The sequence below is a fragment of the Lissotriton vulgaris genome, chromosome 6 (assembly GCF_964263255.1).
Source record: "Lissotriton vulgaris chromosome 6, aLisVul1.2, whole genome shotgun sequence".
NCBI lineage: Eukaryota > Metazoa > Chordata > Amphibia > Caudata > Salamandridae > Lissotriton > Lissotriton vulgaris.
The window spans coordinates 887,668,827-887,689,811 of NC_141694.1; the positions used below are offsets into that span (position 1 = coordinate 887,668,827).

Consider the following 20,985-nt stretch of genomic DNA (forward strand, 5'->3'; position numbering starts at 1 on the left):
CCGAGGAAATGTTAAAAACTACCGGCCAATCTCATTGCTGGATTCGTCCGTCAAGATTATGAGCTGTGTACTCCTCGTCCGATTAGAAGAGTGGGCTGAGTCTAATCAGATAATGACAGACTGTCAATACGGGTTCAGGAAAGGTAGAGGCTGCATTGAACAATGCTTAAACCTGGAGCTCCTGATAGGGAAATACACCCGAGCTAAAAATGGTTCGCTCTACCTATGTTTCGCTGACCTGAGCAGTGCTTTTGACCTGGTGGACCACGCCATATTATGGACTATATTGCTAGAAATGGGAGCACCTAGGGAAATTATATACTTTTTGGCCCGTCTATACGAGAGGCTTAGCTCGTGCGTCCGTTATGGGCCTTCGGGCAAATGCACAGATAAATTTAGGGTCAGGAGAGGTATTAGACAAGGGTGTGTTTTGGCCCCTTTGCTTTTCACTCTGTTTATTAATGAAATTGATTCGATCCTAAAGGAGGTACCAGCGGACGCCCCTAGAGTAAACACAAGTTCCATCCCCGTGTTACTCTATGCGGACGACGCTGTGTTGCTCTCCAGGACCCCTCGGGGCCTACAGCTTCTGATAGATAAATTTGTGGCCTTCATTGAAAAGAGAAAGCTGGTCATTAATAAGAGCAAGACCTATGTGATGGAGTGTGGAGCTAGTAAAGTCAAAACTAAAAAGCCCTATAGGTATCTCATCGATGGTCAAGAGGTGCAGTGCGTGGAAAACTTTTGCTACCTAGGGGTCAACTTTTCTAAAAACGGCCGCTGGGACACCGAGCATAAGGTGGTGCGTGATAAAATGGCCAGGAGTGCAAATGGAATATTTGCCTTTGCAAGTAAATTAGGTAATAGAAGACCTAAAGCTATGCTTAAGATTTTCGAAGCCAGGTGTCTATCTGCTGCCCTCTACGGAGCAGGCGTATGGGGAGTATCCAGGGCAGAATCTTTGCAGGTAGAAGAGAATACATTTCTGAAAAAATTATTGTGTCTCCCGACTTCTACTGCTAATAGTCTGGTTCATAAAGAATTAGGACTATGTCATCTAAATGATTTATTATTATTGAGACCTTTGATGTTGTGGCGTTCTGTTTGGATTAAAGACGAAGTTGCATTTAATAGGACCATCATTGAGGATTGCCTTCGTCTTGACTATTTTCTCAGAATCCCTTGGATTAAATACATTATTGAATCCTTTTCTAATGTGTTTGGGTTTGACGTTGCATCAGATCATTGTTCTGCTTCGGATCTCTCTAAAGAGAGTCTGAAATTAATTTTCTTAAATTATTGTGCAGAAAGACGGGCCACGGATGATCTGAAGCTTTCCACCTGTGTACGTTATAACCATTTGAATGAATTTGTGGGCCTACATCCATACCTCACTCAGGTAACTAAAGGGCAACATAGGTTTGTTCTTACCAGGTTGAGGATGGGTACGGCCCATCTATTGGTTGCATTTCCTGAGATTAAAACACGCCCCACAGGTCCATGTCGGTGTGACAATATCTCAGAACAAAGCACAGAGCACTTTCTACTTACTTGTAACTTGTATAGCGAATGTCGTAAATTCTTTTTAAAACCTTTATTTATTAAATTCGGAGCCAGAACTGTTAATGCGGCAATGAAATTACTTTTTAATATGCATCATCCTGACATCTGTTTTTATACAGCTAGTTATTTACTCAGGGCCATTAGTTATAGGAAAAGCATGATTTTTTAATGTTTTTTATACAACATTTTACCTATTCTAAATCTTTTTAAGTGTCTTATTTGATTTATTATATGTACTCTACTGTATTTTCTTTCTTAGTGATTGCGATTGTCTTGAACATTTTAGCATGTTTTCTGTATGTATGTACTTTTATGGACATGATTTACATGTTTCCGAATAAAGTTTATTGAATTGAATTGCATTCTAGCATGCACACACAACCACACTTGCTGTCCAGCATTGCATACAATCCAATGTAGGCCAAGTGTGTGGTAAGCACATTATAGCAGACCTTTACACTCCAGTGGAAATGGGTAAAAAAGCCCAATCACTCTACTGATCACTATTACTGAAAACATGGTATACTGCCACCACCACACTCATTCTACTTAACTCCAGATGAAGGTAATTGCCTACCACCACCCAGGGGCAGCTCTTTGGGTTGTCCCACCCATTATAATCGAGACATAGTAAGACAGGCCTAGGACATGAAGTACATGCATGATCTGTGTTTCCACATGACCAATAAATTGATACCAAAGATCCAGGTATCACAGCAGCTGGAGCATGCCCATTATTAAGCGAGGGCCTTGTCCATCCCAACAATGCAAACCACAACAGTTTAGAAACTTACCAGTATCCTATGATCTGGTTAAGTACATTATTCACATTTATGGTAATGGCTTCCTACCTTCCTTTGCAAGTTGTGCGCAAGAGTCTTATTCTCAATAATAGCGTCTCCTTCAAGCTTTGCGAGTTGCTCTGCACGGGCTAAACATGCCTCTAGCCGCATATCGAAGCCAATATCAGCTGTCACACTGCTCAACCTCATCTTGTCAGAAAGCTGCTCCAGGAACCTGAGGTACTGATTTAAATAATGAAAAGGTGAGTAGGGTTAAACACAGTAAGTGAATGAAAAAAGTTACTGTGAGTTTACCAACCAGACAATTGGCTTTATTTAGAGGTTGGAACACTGAGTAATACACTTCAAGCAAGGCATAGTACTCTATCCGGCAAACAGACTGTCCGCTCACTCTTCTATTAGTCAGGTGAACTGCCATGTCTCCGCTGTCGGAGGCTCCACTGGGTCCACCTGTGGAAAGTGTTCACTAACAACCCATCAAGTGATGGTCCATTAATCAAGAGATATTAGACCATCTGCCCTACCTAGTGCAGACATTCAACCATCTTTTTTTCCAGTCCGGGACCTGCAAGAAAATCTGCCATTCTTGAACCAGAAAAAATTAAAATGACTCTCACATGCTTGGAGAAAACCCCTAGAGTGTCAAAGGTATTAGTTGTTTGTTTTCTAAAAAAAACTCCAACTTTAGGAGTTAATTTCTAGAAATACCAAAACTTTGCTGAGCACCCGCACTAAACAGGGTGGCCACTTAGCAAAGATGCACTACCTTCAGAAGACATTCCGTGCCAGTGGATCCTCTGAAAGCATAGAGGTTTTCCCCAGGCAGGTATATCACTAAATATAGCAGGCATTCATGGACCATTGTGGTAAAGGTTATGATCTATGACATTCTGGCCGGATGGAGAACTGTCCAACGAACCCTAAATGAGCCCAAATATCTTCACAAAAGTCAATATTGGACACATAAATCAACAAATCTGCATTAACTTACTTGTCAAGCATACTTATCTCCTCAACATTTCTGTAGACAAAATACTTCTCAAGAGAGTTTGGTCCCACCTAATTTCCCACAGGCTTAATACTCAAGGTAGCCCAGTTATTAGGTTGGACACACTTTGACTGTAAGTGAAGTTAATGTTTTGGGCTAATGAATGGCTAAGGTTTTGCTTGGTTTCCAAATTAGTGAACTGTGTGGGCAGTTTACTTAGCACAACCACATTTTTAGGTGGCTAGTGAGAGCTGGAATGCTGTAAAAAATGTTCTTACATTGATGAAAGCAAGTAATAGACATGAACATCATGGACATCAATTCAGAAAAATGCCAAGGGTAGGGGCACTGACGACACATGCCTAATGACATTGCAGCAAGTGACTTCCTGCAATCTTTGACACACAATTAATATTATAAGAGGAGGTAAAAATGTACAGCTTTAGAGAAAACCAAATATGTTTTAAAAATTTCAATAAGAAAAGGCTCCACAACATTAATACTATTTCCATAAATGCCACTCACAGTAATCCTGTAGTGCCACAATCAGTGTTTCCAATACAACAGCAGGAAAAACAAAAATAACTGTTGGACTTGGTCATATCTGCAGGGTCACTTTCAACTATTTTGCCTTCACCCCTCCTGTTTTTGTTTATGTTGGCATTAGGACTCTGTGCACTTTGTCACCGCTAACCAGTGCTAAAATGCTTGCATACTCTCCCCAAAACATGATAAAATTGGCCTAAGCCCAACTGGCACATTTAATTCACGTGTAAGTCTCTAGTCAATGGTCTTGCCTATACCCAGGACCTGTAAATGAAATACAACTAGAGGACAACAGCTCTCATTGTGCCACCTGCTAAAGTAGGACTGTGAAACATGTCTCAGTACTGCCACTGCATCCTGCAGTGAAGTTTTAAACTGCCATTTCAACCAGGCCAAATGAACCTTTTGACAGGCTTAACCCTTCCTTCTTAATACCTCCCCTATGATAGGCCCTAATGGCTCATATGGCAGGGTGCATTGTATTTAAACTGTAGGACTTGTGGTTTTAAGATTTACATGTCCTGTGACAGTGAAAAATTATTAAAGTCATTTTTCACTGATGGAAGCCTGTCTCTCTCAAAGACTAATAATGCATTGCCTTATTACTTAATAATTGCTGACATCAGAATGTGAACAGATCGAGGAATTATGTTTGAAGTACAATACATTGTAATTTAAAATCCTATTTAATGGTAAAGTCAGGTCTAAAGGTACAATTCTGAAAATGGCACTTTTGGAAAGTTGGCATCTTCCTGCCCAAACCACCTGTGCTTTTCTGCCAGCGGCATGGGTCATATTACTATGAATGTCTCTTTTGTTGTGAGTTGTGTATTTCTTCCAGCTAGTCAGACAAAACAAGCCTAGGCATGAAGAGAGAGGGTCTTCCTAACAGGTGTTTTTGGTAAGAAGCGATACCCTGCCCTGATTGCACTCCAAAGCGCCCTCCCTACAGCACACACAAAGGAACCTGTCACAAGGTCTGCCCTAGCCTTTGGCATCCTAGACAGTTCGGAGCCAGGACAGATGTGGAAAAATGACCAGATTTTGGGAAAGGCCAGAGAACTTTTCTACACAAAGGCTAAGATCATGTATAAAATTGGTACTTTCAGAATGTCTCATTGGAACACTCTAGGATCTGTGGAAGAAGGACTGTCCTGCGCCAAATAAGTTAACAGCGATGTTGAATGTGGCGCTGAAAATTGAGTTAATTGTGTTGATGGTACCAGATTCAACAGCACCAGTGTCCATATCAGCCTTGGGATGAAATCCTGAGGCACTGCTGGGGAGATCAGATATCTTGGCGTTTGACCAGCTAGAGTCCCCCTCAGATCTATAGGGCCCCAAGGTGCACCTGTGGGATCCGTGATGGCACCAAAGATCTTCTCTGTGACTAACTTCAGCTGATAGAGCTGATCCAACACTGCCACTCGATCCAAAGAAATACAGAAAGGGTATACATTGAGATCTCTAAGCACTCCAAATAAATCAACATGGAGCACGTGGTATCAACAGTCTTTATTTTCACAAAAGTCTCTCAAATTTGCCCCCGCCAAGATGTGTTTCATCTGACGCTGCAGATGTCCCAGGAGACTTCTTCTGGTCCACAATTATAAATGTACATCATTTTAGGGAGGAGTTGACCAAGTATGTTATTTTAAGAAAACCATTACATGGGCCTGGTGACCCAAATCGCCCTGCGCACAAAAAGTTAAGGTGATCTTTCTTAATCATTAGTGTATAGTATATAGTAGTAGTCTTAATGGAGTACCTCTTGTTGTAATTTTCCTACATCATCCGTATATGTCTAAAGTCTTATAACAATATTCAGACACCCAAGATTACAAGTTGGTATTGTGAAGTTGTTAATCTATAATAGTCACCCAGGTTCAGGTGTCATAAAAAAGGAATGGGGCTCACCTGATCTAGTGTCCCTCTGAACGGGAGCAAGTCATTGCTGGGCCCACAACTTGGAATGGCTTTGTGCCCTAAAGGTGCCAGATGCATCATGACACTCCAAATGAGTGTCACATGACACGTGAGCCATGCTTTGTCTTCTTATGTTTCTTATTCTCGTTATCGACATAACTTGGAGCCCGTTTTGGTGCTAAAGGAAGGGGCAGGACCACAAGCCCCCGCACTCTCTGCGGCCATCGCCACCATCATACGCCTGCTGCTTGCACCCAGAGGCACTTATAATTACGAGCTGGGCCCCCGCAGTGCAGGAGTCCGTCTTTTGTTAGTGGGAGAGGCAGGACCACAAGCCCCAGTACACTCTGGGGTCTTTGCCACCACCATACGCATACTACCTGTGCTGGAGGTGCTTATAATTTCCGGCTGGGCCCCAGCAGTGTGGGATGAACACGGGGCGCGCCTGGGTATGTGCCCGGGGAAGACCGGGCCAAGAGCGGGCCAGTGTGCGCCTGTCACAGCCAGGTAGAGGCTGGGCTGGACCACCCCTCTAACTCCTGCGTCCTCAGGATTCTTTAAAGGTACTGTTTTGTCAAGTTCTTATAGGGTGGTTATTGAAAGAGAATGGGGAAAAGGAAGAAAACAATGAGCACGACTGGTGGAGGGGACACAGTAACCACTCTTGACACGTTTCTGGCCAGGGCGGCAAAAGCTTTGTCGAACGAAATATCCCTGACCGAAAGGAGACTTTCGTTGGAGATGATCACTATCCACATGGTGCCCCTTTGTCTACTGAGATGCAAAGCAAGATGGCATCCACTTTGTTAACCCTCGCTGATTTACCAGAGGAAGTGGCCGGTGACCAATTGGAAGGTACGTTTACACTTGAATTGCTGGTCAAAATGAAAAGAGGAGAGGGGAGAAAAGCTGTGCAGGCTCTTATAAAGCCAGCGATATCAGTTGTTCTAGATTGAGTTCATGTGGACTCGAGTCAGATTTCGCCAAACATGCTAGCAAAAATGGAAGATATGCTAAAGTTACTCTTAGCTCCCATTAACTCACAAAGTTAGAAGACTTGCTGAGTCAGTCTAATGAGCTTCACTCTCAATACCTATCTAGTACCAGGGAAACAGCTTGTGGAGATGACTGGGGAAGCAGGGCACTCGCTGCAGGATAGATCAGTACCCATAGCTCCCTTTACCAGCAATGGTCAGCATCTAGACCGGAGGGAAAGTCTGCAGCAAGAGACAGGGTGTTAAAAACACCCATATGGAGGCTCATGTTCAGAAGTGAGCCAAAGAACATCTAAAAGCAATAAGGAGGTGTGGGGTGGTATTGCTTTAGCTTCGTAAAGGTCATTAGCTGCCAATAAGATATAATCCCAGGATAACCTTGGGCCCGATCTCCAGTCTCCCTCTAGTTTACTTTAGTTTAGTTTAGTTTATTAAATTAGCACAGTTAATTAAAACAATTGCAATAAAATGTCATCATAGAGCTGTTACCATGTTTAAAGCAAAAACAAATAAAACCATCAAATTTAAATTCATACACATACATATTACTGACGAGGCAGTCTTGTAGTTACTATTGTAATCACGTGACAGGATTCCAAAGCCAAGGATAAAATAATTTGGTAAAGGGGCGCTAGAGCAGAGTGCAAAAAAAGTCTGTGATAAGTTTTTTGGGGGGGAGGAACTGGTAGGGCAGGAGAGGGTGAAAGCAGATTGTCCAAGAGTCTCACATATTTTCCAGACCTTTCAGGCACATGAATATCTGGGGAAGTAAAGCAGAGGGCAAATGCATCCCAACATGTACATCCTAAACCTGCCCCCCGAGTCAGCACCTTTAGTGGCCATGTAGACTGGAGTTCCACCAGTCAAACGGGGTTCGAAGGAGTCTACGGTAGATCTGTTACATAAATTGGCCCACTGGCTGGATAGATCACTAATAAATGCAGGCCTCATAGCATCCCATGTTATCATGGCTAGAAGAGTGGGTTGGGTAGGGAGTGTTATACAAAAAGATAGGGGGGGTGACTGTATTGTGGTCAATTTAACACACCTGACGCACACAAGAGCCATGATTTAGAGCCAGTATCAAAAAAGAATCTAACTCTGGAATCAAGGTTGCCCGCTTCACTTTTTCTATCCTGCCGGGGTACAATGTCTAAGGTTCCAGAGTAAAACCTTTAGTTTTCTCAAGGAAAGGACGTCACGACGTCCAACTGTATGTCCAAACATGAGTACAGCCATTCCTCTCAACAATAGATTTGCCCCTCTGAGGGATTTAGATAGCATTGATTGACTACCAAGTCCAAATAGTTACAAGAATACTACAGGGTGCTCCCCGTTAGCAAGGGAGGTAATTGATATTCACCCACAATTAATGTCCTGGAATATTGCAGGACTAAGGGCAAAAAAGGATGATGAGCAGTGGTTGAACATTAAAATGTCTAGTCATATTGGCTCACTACAAGAAACCTGGAATATGTCAGACTCGTTTCTTATGGATGGTTTTGCATCTTTTCATAAAGCTGCTTCCCCTTCCTTTATATAGCCCGCTAAGGGCGGCCTGCTCACCTTGATATCACTTACTTTGGCTTGTACAATGAAGAGCCTGTTTAGTCCTATCCCTCATTTGTAAGCAGTAGAACTAACTTTTCCTAAGCGTCCCACCTTGGTGGCAATCAATTTTTATAATTCCTTTTGTAGGAAGCTTGATACTGAGCACATAGCCACACTGGGAGATTTTTTAGAGCAGGTTAGAGAGGATAGTTGCTCCTATTTTGAATTTATCCTAATGGGGGACGTTAATGTACACCGCAGCTCCCCGAACTGCACATTAGGTAGGGGTTTTTGGATTGCTTGGTCCCACTGTCCCACTTTGAACATTTGACCTAAGGCCACCAGTGATAGAGCTTACTTGCCATTAATAACCTACATTGTCTTGAGCACTTGAACAAGATAGATTCTGTACCTTCCTTTATTGGTAGGGTATTTGGCTCAACCATAGATTATATTGTGGTTTCTGCCCCTCTGCTCTTAAATATATTAAAAGTAAGCTCATTTTGGATTGGTTATAGTGATCATAGTCCTAACCCAATGACTCTAGAAATAATTTGGGTGCTGGTCTTGCGTGGACTTGAGACAAAGAGCCGCTCGAATAGGGATTTTAATCCAATAGATCAGGCTCACAAAATTAGGTGGGGAAAGATAATACAGGAGGTTTTTCTAAACCAGCTATACACGGAGGGTGAAGAAGATATCAGGCAGTGATTTGACAATCACACAGTGCCTGGTGTGGTAATAGAGGCCTTTAAAAACTGGTAAAGCGAATTGCAAAAAATCTTACAGGACGAGGAAGATCTTGTGCTACTATGGGGGGAAATTCTTTTGATGGAGATTGTTCTGAAACCCACAAGGCTCTCTTAGTTGCATTAAAACACAAACCTAGGCAGACAGAAATGATTAAAGCATGCAGAACAGCATATAAAGTGACATTAAATGAAAGGAAACATGACATACAGGAACAGGAATGGGAAGATTTAAACCAGACTAGTGTTCTAGCCAATAGCACAAAACTTTGGAGAATAGTAAATAGTCCCTTTTTCTTACACAATAACTTTGAGAATAGATTGTATTATCCCTGTAGATTGGTCTGCCATTTTGAGCAGATCTACAATCCAGTGTTGAGTTATCCCTGTTATTTTTTGGGGTAGATGAAGATCAGAAAGCGATCATGGCCACTTCAGCTCGAAAAGCCCCAAAACCTGATGGGGTACCTGCGGATCTTTATAAGGCTGTTCCCTACCGGGAACATGGGCAAAGATCCTAGTGATGGTTTTTAATGCTGCAACAACGGTTGGCCCACCCCCATCATGGTCAACGGCGGTGATCCTACCTTTTTTTTAAAAAGCCGCTAGGGATGATCCTGCTCGTTATCGCGCGATCTCTTTACTGGATTCGGCAGCTAAAATTATGGGGACGGTGATTTTAGATCGTCTAAGCACTTAGCTAGATATTAGCAATTTAATATCAGATCTGCAATATGGTTCTAGAAAAGGCATGGGGACAGTGGACCAATGTATTAACCTACTTATGATGATTAGCAAATATACACTGCTAAAAATGGACGTATGTCCATGGCATTCATGGACTTAACGGCCGCCTTTGATAGAGTAAATAGATCAAAACAATGGCCTATATTTTTAGAAATGGGCATGGATGTAGACCGGGTGGCATTCTTGCACTGGTCCCACCGTAATCTAACTGCCTCAGCAAGATATAATGAAAATGGGTCCCTTACTAAATCGTGGGAGGTTAAGCGGGGGTGAGGCAGAGATGCATTTTGGTCCGGTCCTATTTACCATACACATTAATAACCTGGGGGTTGCCAGTAAGGACACTCCTAGAGTAGGTTCTAAACTCAGCCCTGCTCTTTGATATGCTGACGATGCAGTTTTACTGGTTAGGACACTTTTAGGGCTGAAACATCTTGTAAATGCTTTTATTGATTTTATGGTTTCTCTCAACATTTCTATTATTTTCTCAAAATACTGTATAATGTCTTCTGGTAATATAAAATGTGACAAGAGTACGCCTATATGTAAAGGCGGTAATACTGACCAATGTCGCAACGTTTCCTTATCTGGGTATCCTATTCAATGAAAAGGGGTCATGGGTGGCACAGCGAACACTTAAGAAAAAACCCTATCTAGAGCAGCAGGAGCAACAATAGATTTTGCCAGGAGACTGGGGAGCAAACCATTACAACCTTTTTTGAAGGTCTAAAACAAGAAATGCGTCCCAATGGCAAGATATGGCAGTGAGGTCCGGGTTATAAGGAGGTCAATCATCTGCAAGCGGTGGAAAATAAATATCTATGGAAAGTTTTAGCTGTATCACCCAGTACCCCCTCCTTTATGGTACATGCAGAATTAGGGAAGGGTTATATTTCTGTTAGTATAGTTTGGCCCCCATAATGTGGTGGTTAAAAACCTGGTCTAGCCCCACATCCTGTTTCAATCAAATATTTTGGAAGATTGTATGAGGCTAGTTAGGGCCACAATTATTCCCTAGATAGGATATACTTCTCAGCAGTTACCAAATTTAGAGCGCCCCTAGCTTGTTAGGCATCCCAGACAGTTGCAACGAGGAGAGCTGAAGGATATTAACAGGCAATTTCTACCCTAAATAAGGATGGATTGGCAAAACAGCAAACTTACTTAACCCACGATCAGACAATATATGATATTAAGCTCTGGGATTTTAGATCAACCCTTCTGGTTTTTAATAAAAACCTGCATAATTGTTTTCTTTTAACTAGATTCAGATTTCATTGCATTCATTGGTGTCTCTCGGTCCCCAAGGGTTTTCTAAATCAGGGGCCATAAAGCCTTGCTCTAGCGATGATTTCTAGGATCAAGTCTTATTGCATTTTATGTTTTTCTATGGTTTTTAAAATGATCTCCGGACAAAATATAACTTACCACTTTAAAAAAAATTGCCATTTTGCACAAATGAGACCTGCTTTGATATATCTGAAAATGCTGTCCTCTCCCTTGATATGTTTTGGGGTTATGAGTTTTTTAGCAGGGGCCTTACGTTGAAGTAAAGAAACTGACTAGCTACCGAATTGGGCTGAAAAATGAAATTTTGTTGTAAGTATCGTTTTTAATTTTGTGTTAGTACTGAATAAAATGCACTTTATGTGGGTCTGCGCAGGTACTTTTAAAAATTGCTATTTTTGCACAACCGAGACCTGCTTGGATATATCTGTGAATGTTGTCCTCACATTCGACGTGTTATGGAGTTGTGAGTTTCTTAGCAGGGGCCTTGTGCCAAAAAAAACTTTGATTAGCCACCAAACTGGGACTAGTGATGTAATCTTTTAGGAAGTACTGTTTTTAATTCTATGTTGATATTGTATAAAATGCTTTTTATCTAGGATTTTGTTGGTACTGTAGTGTTGTCATGATAAACCAAATGCATTTAAGGGCAAAGAAATTGTTTTATAGCATTTGTACATGAAATGTCGGATTTGCCCTTTAGTATCATGTATTTCATAGTTTTATTTGTTTATTCTTCTGTTATGTGTAATTTTACTTTTATGGTCATAATATGGCTGAATAAAATATTATTGACTTGCCTTGACTAACTTGGAGGAAGTCTAGTCTTGAGAACGACCTTCGGAACAGGAGTGAGTCCTCACTCTTGACCTTGACCATGATCTGAGTGCCATAGATTTTGATCTAGAATGAGTCTTCAACTTACGCAACTCTAAGATCACCAGCTTAGTTTTACGGTCACAAATGGCCTTTATATTCATTTTGGCACTGACGAATATGACTTTGAGTGACAATCTGCACCAAGATGCCAATGAAGAATATGTGTGGATATGTAACCGACATTTGTGAATTAAATATCGTACACAGCTAAAACCCTGATGGTTTAGGTGACGTATTGTCACTACGTCCATCATCCCCTTTGGTTTTGCCCTGTTCGCCCTAAGTTGGCAGGGTATGCCCAGACATGGGTCCCTTGTTCACTTTGCCACTGGATTCAAGCTAGCCTGGCTGATGACGGCTGATTAGCCAGAAACCGGTCCCAGGATGCTTGTTTCCGGTCCAGGGAAGACATGGCTTGGCAGTTCCGGCTAGACTGTTCCCATGAGGCACAGGGTCAGACTGATTTACATATGGCTATGTCTGACCTGGGGTGGCGGAGTGAGCTAAAGAATGACGATGGATTAAACCCAGATCAGTTGACTGGGGCTGAGTGCTTGCATTGTTCAACACTCCGTCCATCATCCCCTTTGGTTTTGCTTTGTTCGCCCTAAGTTGGAAGGGTATGCCCAGACATGGGTCCCTTGCTCACTATGCCATTGGTTTCAAGCTAGCCTGACTGATGACGGCTGATTAGCTAGAAACCGGTCCCAGAATGCTTGTTTCCGGTCCAGGGAAGACATGGCTTGGCAGTTTGGGCTGAACTGTTCCCATGAGGCACAGGGTCAGACTGATTTGCATATGGCCATGTCTGAACTGGGGTGGCGGAGTGAACTAAACAATGATGGATTACACCCAGATCAGTTGACTGGTGGTGAGTGCTTGCATTGTTCAACACTCCGTCCATCATCCCCTTTGGTTTTGCTTTGTTCGCACTAAGTTGGCAGGGTATGCTCAGATGTGGGTCCCTTGCTCACTTTGCCACTGGATTCAAGCGAGCCTGGCTGATGACAGCTGATTAGCCAGAAACTCGTCCCAGGATGCTTGTTTCCGGTCCAGAGAAGACATGGCTTAGCAGTTCGGGCTGGACTCTTCCCATGAGACACAGGGTCAGACTGATTTGCATATAGCCATGTCTGAACTGGAGTGGCGGAGTGAGCTAAAGAATGATGATGGATTAAACCCAGATCAGTTGACTGGGGGTGAGTGCTTGCATTGTTCAACACTCCGTCCACCATCCCCTTTGGTTTTGCTTTGTTCGCCCTAAGTTGGCAGGGTATGCCAAGACGTGGGTCCCTTGCTCACTTTGCCACTGGATTCAAGCTAGCCTGGCTGATGACGGCTGATTAGCCTGAAACCGGTCCCAGGATGCTTGTTTCCGGTCCAGGGAAGACATGACTTGGCAGTTCGGGCTGGACTGTTCCCATGAGGCACAGGGTCAGACTGATTTCCATATGGCCATGTCTGAACTGGTGTGGCTGAGTGAGCTAAAGAATGATGATGGATTAAACCCAGAACAGTTGACTGAGGAGTGAGTGCTTGCATTGTTCAATACTCCGTCCATCATCCCCTTTGTTTTTGCTTTGTTTGCCCTAAGTTGGCAGGGTACGCCCAGACATGGGTCCCTTGCTCACTTTACCACTGGATTCAAGCTAGCCTGGCTGATGACGGCTGATTAGCCAGAAACCGGTCCCAGGATGCTTGTTTCCGGTCCATGGCTTGACAGTTCGGGCTGGACTGTTCCCATGAGGCACGGGGTCAGACTGATTTGCATACGTCCATGTCTTAACTGGGGTGGCGGAGTGAGCTAAAGAATGATGATGGATTAAACACAAATCAGTTGACTGGGGGTGAGTGCTTGCATTGTTCAACACTTTTCCATCATCCCCTTTGGTTTTGTATTGTCAAAGATGACACAATTGTTCAAGAAAATTAAATAGCAGTTGAATAACGGTTGACGCTTTGGATCCACATCAGTTGCCAAAGAAAGAAATTAATGGATGCCAGTGCAGAAAGGTGGGGTATATATGCTGATCATATCTACATGGGACAAGGCAGCATGAGGTAGAACGCTGCTGCATAACAAAAGTTTCCTGATTCAGTCTGACACCGGGGGATATTCAAAAGGTGAGGAATCTGCAGTTAGAAGTCTCCATCACAAACAACACTTTGTCCCCCAACTTTGGCAAAAGGTTGAAGCCCTGGGGCACTCAACCATGTAGTGAAAAGAGGAAGGAGTCGAAAGGGGCCATCTGGAGGCACTGGCAGATCTGTGAGAAATGATCTAAACCAATACTGCACTGCCCCACGCATGTCCATAATAAAGGCTAAAATAGACAAGAGTGTCCCATGTTCTACAGTGTTAAAAACCTCCTAGAGAACCAGAAGCACAAGTTGTTGAGCACTCCCTATCAGCGGCTCATGGGATATCATCAACCACCTGCAGAGTAGCCATCTTCTTACCTTGACAAGAGTTAAAGGACCTTAGAAGGCTTGCTTTATCAATGTAAGTTTATAACTGGAAGGAAACTGCCTTTTCAATATTTATGTCCATAAATGAATGACTGGCCATAGAACAAACATTACCTTCTTCTCAATTTATCTCATACCATTCCTTACTAACTGCAGAGGTGATGCATCCCCACCAATCAGCCCTCCTCAAAGTTTCCTTCTCTATTTATTATGGTTTACGCCCCTCTCCTTTTATTATGTAAAGGGGACTGATATCCATAGAACTTCCTGAATATTTATTGTGCATCCCTCTGGGGCATTTTTCTTTTGGTACACAGTGCACTGGTCTGATGTTGTGAAGGATTTTCTCTGAAAATGTGTGCCTGCCGGAGCATTGGTTCGTCAGACACAAGGGCTGACAGGCAGCTAGAGAGTAGCATTGCATGAGCCCTCTTTAAGAATTCCCACAAGCATTGTTATATGCGGTGGAAGCCACTACTTTGGAGCCAGTATGTTGTTCTCTCCCTGATGGTTCATCGTCCTACGGGAGGGAGAGATGCATGGTTAGGCAGCTGACTCTTATCTTTTTATCTGTGCATGGGCCTATGTTATGAAACAATGGGAAGCATTCAAATTTGAGAACACAAATAAGATTAGGGTGAGGCTGGCCTTGCTGTGTGAATCACAGTAGGGTAAACAAAGAAAAACTAGTTTGGTTTGATTAGGCATTTTTTAAAAGTGTCTCTCATTGACATGTTTATTCAAGTGGGCCGCAAGCAGTTTCAAAGAAAATTGGGAGATATTTTCATTCTTTCTATTTATGAGTGTTATGGTAATAAACTACATGTTTTTGAAATTTATTAGTGATAACATTCTTTTACAGAACTGAATGTTATTCTAGAAGGATACAATTTATTGTTTAATAAAAAAAGAAAAAGCTTTTTTAGGGTTAAAAAAATAAGAACGAGGAGGCCTATATATAATGAGTGGAAGCAGTGTGCATTACTTCTAATTAAAAGGTGGGGAAAGCAATCAAGGAAGCAGAGCATAAATCACCTACTCTTCAAGGAGAATGAAGACATTATGACAGTTCTAAGAAGCTTTCTTGTCAGAGACAAAGATTTGCTAGCACCATATCAGAGAACTAGTTGCATTGGTTGAATAGTTGGTGACATCTATTTCAAAGGGCTTTACCAAGCATCAGGAGAACTAGTGTTGTTCAAATACTGGATCGGGCTCCTAGCGGCGATCCTGTACTTTCCCATCGTCTATTTCCTTTTCCTGGTCTTTCACTAGCTATGATGAGGAGGAAGAAGGTGACAATTTTAATAGACCAAAGGTGAAATATATTCAATAGGAGGAGTTTCAGGGTGTAATTGTGTATTTGTCAGCAAATCTTAAACAGCCTGTGGATGAGGAACAACATTTGACAATGGGGACTAATTTAGACAATTAAATAAACCAGCAGTTCTAACATTTACTACAAATGCCGCCATTCAGGGGCCATTAAAATGGGAATGGAGAGGCCCTGAGAATGTTGATTATTAGGTGAATGGCTAGCTTGTATTTCCAAGCCAAGAGAGAACTGGAACCAATAAATTGGTCTCCCATTTTAGGGGATGCATAGTGGGAGGGATATGGAGGGCTCTGATACCTCGTGGGTACCTGGGAGTGACATTTTATCACTGACATTTAGTACATAAGAAGTGTGTGAAGCAATCTCTGCTACAGTTGGGGTAAAGAGCTGGGCCCATATGGAGTTCCTCAAGACATCTATAAAGCCAACCCCCAAACCTGGACCAAGATACTGACTCACGTTTTTAACGCAGTATGTAAATGTGGTTTCCAATCATCTTGGTCTAATGGATTATTTTAACAATCTTTAAAAAAGGGACGAGGGATTATTCGCTTTGTTATCGCCCCATTTCTCTTTTAGATTTGACTTATAGAATCTTGAGGAAGGTTGTTCTGGAGCGTTTAACTTCTTGGCTTGATAACACCAATGTAATGTCTGAGCTACAATATTGCTTTACGTAGGGGAGAGGGACGTTGAACCCGTGTGTTTGATTGTGGGCAAATACACTATAGCTAAGGGGAGTTGTCTGCATATGGCTTTTATGGATCTCGACCGGTGTGAACAGATCCAAGCTTTGGCCTCTTCTTCTGGTTTTGAGCATGCAAGCTGAGCTAGTGGCTTTTTTACAGCTCCTATTCTAATCTCTCTGCCTCAACAAGGTATGATGAGAATGGCAGCTTGGCTGCCTTCTGGTGGGTACAGAAGGGGGGTAAGGCAGGAATGCATTTTGACACCTCTGCTATTTACCCTATAAATTAATAATTTGGGGGTTGTTTCATAGCTGCTTATAGGGATAATCCCAGGGTAGGTCATAAACGTATTCCTTACATTGTTATACGCAGATGATGCGGTCCTGATTGCATGGATCACTGTGGGCCTCCAGCATGCTCTTGAAGGTCTTTATTGATTTGATGGATTCTCTAGATTTGCAAAAACCGGAGAACAGAACAGCAACGGCAGTACCTCGAAGCCGCACCTCACACCAGTTCACAAATGTAGGATCGCTGTGCAGACAACCCCTACGCCAGCCGTTGAGCAGCGTATCTGTGCTCCAGATCAAAAGTAGGTTAAATGAGATGGGGGTGTGCAGCTCACAAAGTCCAATGAGTCAAAGTAGATGAGAAAAGTCACTTATTTTTATCAAAAAATATAATCCCATCAGCCTTCCGACGGCCAATCATCATAGTGTGTAATTTAGTGTAGTTGGTTGACAAATCTAGAGAATCCTAATAAATGAGATGGGGGTGCGCAGCTCACAAAGTCCACGAGTCAAAGTAGATGAGAAAAGTCACTTCTTTATTTAGAAAACGATTAAGTGTAAGAGCATTCCAATTTCATTATTCAGCCAATGCGTTTCGCTCCCAAGCAGAGAGCTTCTTCAGGGTGAAAACATTCAAGTTGACGCAGTCTCTATTCACCACGTATATCTTTGCAGAGAGTGCCAGTGCATGCTGAGCCGCAATGTATCAGACGTCGTATTCGGACCGCTCAGGGGATTCAGTAGTAAGCTGTTGTGCCTTATGACGCCTCCACTGAGTTGTAAAATCAATTTGTGGTAAGCAACCTGAAGACGGTCAGATGAAGTGGTTTCCTGTATTAATTATGTAACCGTCAGGAGACAGACGGAAGCAGTGGTTGTAAGATAATTAGAGAAACGTCCCATCAAATCTGCATTGGTTGAAAAAGGCTCAGGTTATCATTTGATCTATCCCAGAAATGGATTCAAAGATGGTCCAAACTGCAATTAGTTATTAGGACTCTGATGGAAGCAATGGAGAACCGATATCTATACAAGGTTCGTCAAGCCCCTCCGACGGCGCATGCAAATCAGCAAAGCCACGTGTATTGCATTGTGTCTTGTCGTTTCATAAATCTTTGAGTCCGTTGCATCCTGCACCGCTGAATTCTGATGGGCATCAGAATTCGGCAGCTTTGCTGATTTGCATGCGCTGTCGGTTACATCATTAATACAGGAAACTTAAAAACCACTTCATCTGACCGTCTTCAGGCTGCTTACCACAAATTGATTTTACAACTCAGTGGAGGCGTCATAAGACACAACAGGTTACTACTGAATCCACTGAGCGGTCCAAATACGATGTCTGATACATTGTGGCTCAGCGTGCACTGGCACTCTCTGCAAATATATACGTGGTGAATAGAGATTGCGTGCATTTTTTCGCCCTGGAGAAGTTTTCTGCTTGGGAGCTAAACGAGTTGGCTGATTAATGAAATCGGAGTGTTCTTACAATTAATCGTTTTCTAAATAAAGAAGTGACTTTTCTCATCTACTTTGACTCGTGGACTTTGTGAGCTGCGCACCCCCATCTCATTTAATAGGATTCTTTAGATTTGTCAACCAACTACACTAAATTACACACTATGATGATTGGCCGTCGGAAGGCTGATGGGATTATATTTTTTGATAAAGGTGTCGAACTCACCAGAGTCGCGACTTTCCCCTATTTGGGGGTACTTTTCGATGATAGAGGGTCCTGGATTGCCCAAAGAGTCCTCAAAAAGGACACTTTAATGAGGCCAGTAGGTAAAACAATGTATTTTGCCAAGAGACTCCGGATCAAACTGATGCAAGCCCTCTTAAAGGTATATCGAGATAAGTGTATTCCATTGGAAAGTTATGGGTGTGAGGTTTGGGGAATAAAGATGTGGGAGAGCTTCAGGTGGTTAAAAATAAATTCATGGCAGTCCCCTCACCGTTCCTGCTATTACTCCATCGTTTATGGTTCATGAGAAGGTTAGATTAGGCTATATCTCCGATTTAATTGCTTTGGCACCTATTATGCGATGGCTCAAGATTTGGTCTAGTCCCACTCCAAATTTAAACCAACTTGTGATTAAGGACTGCAGATCACTTGTGGGGGCATTGCTTATGCCATGGCTCCGGTACGTCAGGGATATTTTGAAGAGTGCAGGTTGTTAAGCAATGTTTACCAATCTGAGTCCATTACGGCCAAGGGAGATGCAGAATATAAAAACCATGCTTTTAGCCAAGTGGCAAAGTGAAAGAGAGGAAAGGGAACTTATTAAACCAACTGTGAAGCAATATATAGTGCAGAAAACATATCTCCGGGGGTAACCTTATTTGTCAATTGTTAACAATGCTCACCATGGTTTTTTACTGACAAGGTTCAGGTTCAATAGAATACACTGGTTTCTAGCTTTCCCTAGAGGATTTTGAAAGCCGGGAGGCATAAAATCATGCTCTATGACAGTTTTTCTGAGCAAGACATTACACATTTTGTATTTTCTGCAATTTCTACAAGTGAGGCCCACCCTGCTGTATATTCAACTGCTTTCTTCCCCCTTGGTATGTTTTGGGGTTGCAAATTTTTAACTAACGTAGTTGTTTGTTTTAACTGTTTTAACATTTGTATTGTGATATTTTATTTTTTCATGGATACCGACTTGAGGGTCAGGACAGGGGATGGCTGGTGTTTTCACTTTGTGTTTTTGGTACTGTGACATTGCACTTGCACTTTGTGCAAATGTTTTGTTATAAACTACAAACTAGTGCAATATTGCAAATCACTCAAAAGAACTTTCATAATGGAATATTAATTGACATGACTAGATTGATGTTTTTTAGGTGGCCTAATTACTTCCTGCTAACATAGAGGACCCAAAATTGAGGTTTTTGTTGTCAGGTTCCAGTTGAACGAGCATCCTATGCCATTTATTGAAACCACTACATATGTACAAAAATGTTTATTTTATATTATATTTATGCTTTTATATGTGATTTTATGGTCTATATTGGCTGAATAAAGAACTATTGACTGACTTATTATCACTGTTTTGTCGAAAAACTAGTGATTGTGTTTGATGACAACATATATCTCATCACCTTTTATTTATTTGATTTACAGCCCTAAGTGGCAAGGGTATGCCCAGACATGGATCCCATGCTCACTGTGCCCCATTCAGTGCAAAACCAGTGTTTGGTTGCTTGTTTTCCTGGTTCAGGGAGGACCTTGTCTGGCTGCTGGGGCTGGACTGTTCCACTGAAGCAAGTTCATGACTCATATGGATATGGGTGGGTTCAAACTGATGAGGCATAGTGGGCAAAATAACTATAGGTTTGACTGCTTTCCTGAGTGATTGCCAGTGGTTAGACTTATTGTAAGCATTTTTCTGATCACATTGTGTGGGTTTGACATATATAGAACCTTCATGTTAGATTTGCTTCATGCTGTAAATTTGCCCTTTCTGTACGGTCACCTTGGACCTTTTTTTAGCCTTACCATAGTACATTCCCCACAAACACCCCCAGCACTCAGAGCCCAAGTTTAGTGTGGGCAAACACTTCGGCTATCCTGACAATACCCAAAGGGGATATTTTAGACCTGGGAAAATTACCTAATTAATTAGGGAGTCCACAGGAGTCATTCTCACCCACAAGCTGGTGCCAGGCATAAATAGGGCCTCTCCAGGCACCCACTTCAGAACACTCCTGGACCTGTGGAAGAACAGAAGATGACTGAACCTGCAGTCTTAGACCTGAGAAGAACACTAAAGTTTGGACAGGCTCTCCCTCTTGTACCCGGGGCAAAGTAATGGACAACAAGGGTAATAATGCTGACTATGTCTTCAAGCTACAGGGATACAACAAGACAAAAGAGGCCTTTCCTGCAACTGCACAGTTAATCAGTGTCAACTAGATACAGGGTGGTCTCTGCCTATCACCATGTGAGACTCCAAATGCCTCCCCTGAGGTCCTTGGAGCTTTTAAAGTGTACTCCTGCAGTGGATAGGGACTTCAAAACTAAAGTCAGGAGATAAAATCTTTGACCAGGATGAAACTGGTTGGTATGTCTCAATTGTGGTCAGCATTAAATTATGCCTAGGTCCTGGCTATCTCGACCTTTGACTACCATTGGCACTTTGTGCTTTTATGGGTTAGTTCTAC

The 20,985-nt window shown here is 42.4% G+C and overlaps 1 protein-coding gene across 1 annotated transcript in view; it reads right to left on the reverse strand.

Moving 5' to 3' along the window:
* The window catches only part of CCDC170 (coiled-coil domain containing 170), a 252,752-nt gene that overhangs the window by 139,988 nt on the left and 91,779 nt on the right, over positions 1-20,985 (reverse strand). Inside the window, exon 10 of the mRNA XM_086926876.1 lies at positions 2,415-2,588. Within this exon, the coding sequence (XP_086783002.1) occupies positions 2,415-2,588 (174 nt within the window). The remainder of the gene's footprint in view (positions 1-2,414; positions 2,589-20,985) is intronic.